Here is a 711-nt window from a genome sequence, read left to right on the forward strand (position 1 = left end):
TGTCCCTGCCATGTCTGTCCTGCTGTCACCTGGGCAGGCCCTGGCACCATGCACCCCCGTGGGTGCTGCACCCATGGGGCAGGGAGGGGACAAAGGTGACAGGTGGCTGGGCGCTGGGGACATGGCTGTCCTTGGTGGGGTGGCTCCAGCACAGTGGAGACCTTGCTCCCTGTCTGCTCTGCTCCCTTCCCTGGAGGGCTACTGTGGGGCTTCATTGTGGCTTGTTCTTCCCAAAATGCTCATCCCCATCTGTTATGCTTCCCTTCCAGGTGGGTGCAGGTAGCCTGTCCCCGGCTCTCCATTGACTGGGGAGAAGCCTTCAGCAAGCCGCTGCTGACGCCCTACGAGGTGAGCACCCCCCTCCTGTTTTGGGGCAACAAGCCCTGGTTTGGGGTGATGCCCTGGAGCCTCCCACAGAGCTGCAGTGCTGTGAGCCAGCAGGACGGGGACATCCCTGCTGCCAAGCAGTGTCCCCTCCTCTCCCTGTCTGTGCTCCATGCACAGTCCAGGTCTGCCGCTGGGATTTCTGATCTCTTGTGAAACCAGTGGGATTGCCCATGGTGCAAGCTTTCCTCCAGCAGTGCCCTGCTTGGCACACCAAGCCACCATGCTGGGACCTCTCCCAGCACCACCAGCTCCCCCACGGCAGGCACTGCTTGGGGACTTGACTCCTTGTCCCCTCTGCAGGCAGCAGTGGCTCTCCAGGACATC

The 711-nt window shown here is 62.3% G+C and overlaps 1 protein-coding gene across 1 annotated transcript in view; it reads left to right on the forward strand.

Annotated features, from left to right (window-relative positions):
* DPH1 (diphthamide biosynthesis 1) overlaps window positions 1-711 on the forward strand; it is a 47,238-nt gene that overhangs the window by 46,191 nt on the left and 336 nt on the right. Inside the window, 2 exon segments of the mRNA XM_035900552.1 lie at window positions 270-348; window positions 688-711. The exon segment at window positions 688-711 is cut by the window's right edge and continues 36 nt beyond it. Of these exon segments, the coding sequence (XP_035756445.1) occupies window positions 270-348; window positions 688-711 (103 nt within the window).

Source organism: Egretta garzetta, unplaced genomic scaffold (assembly GCF_000687185.1).
Source record: "Egretta garzetta isolate BGI_Z169 unplaced genomic scaffold, ASM68718v1 scaffold108, whole genome shotgun sequence".
In the NCBI taxonomy this organism is placed as follows: Eukaryota; Metazoa; Chordata; class Aves; order Pelecaniformes; family Ardeidae; genus Egretta; species Egretta garzetta.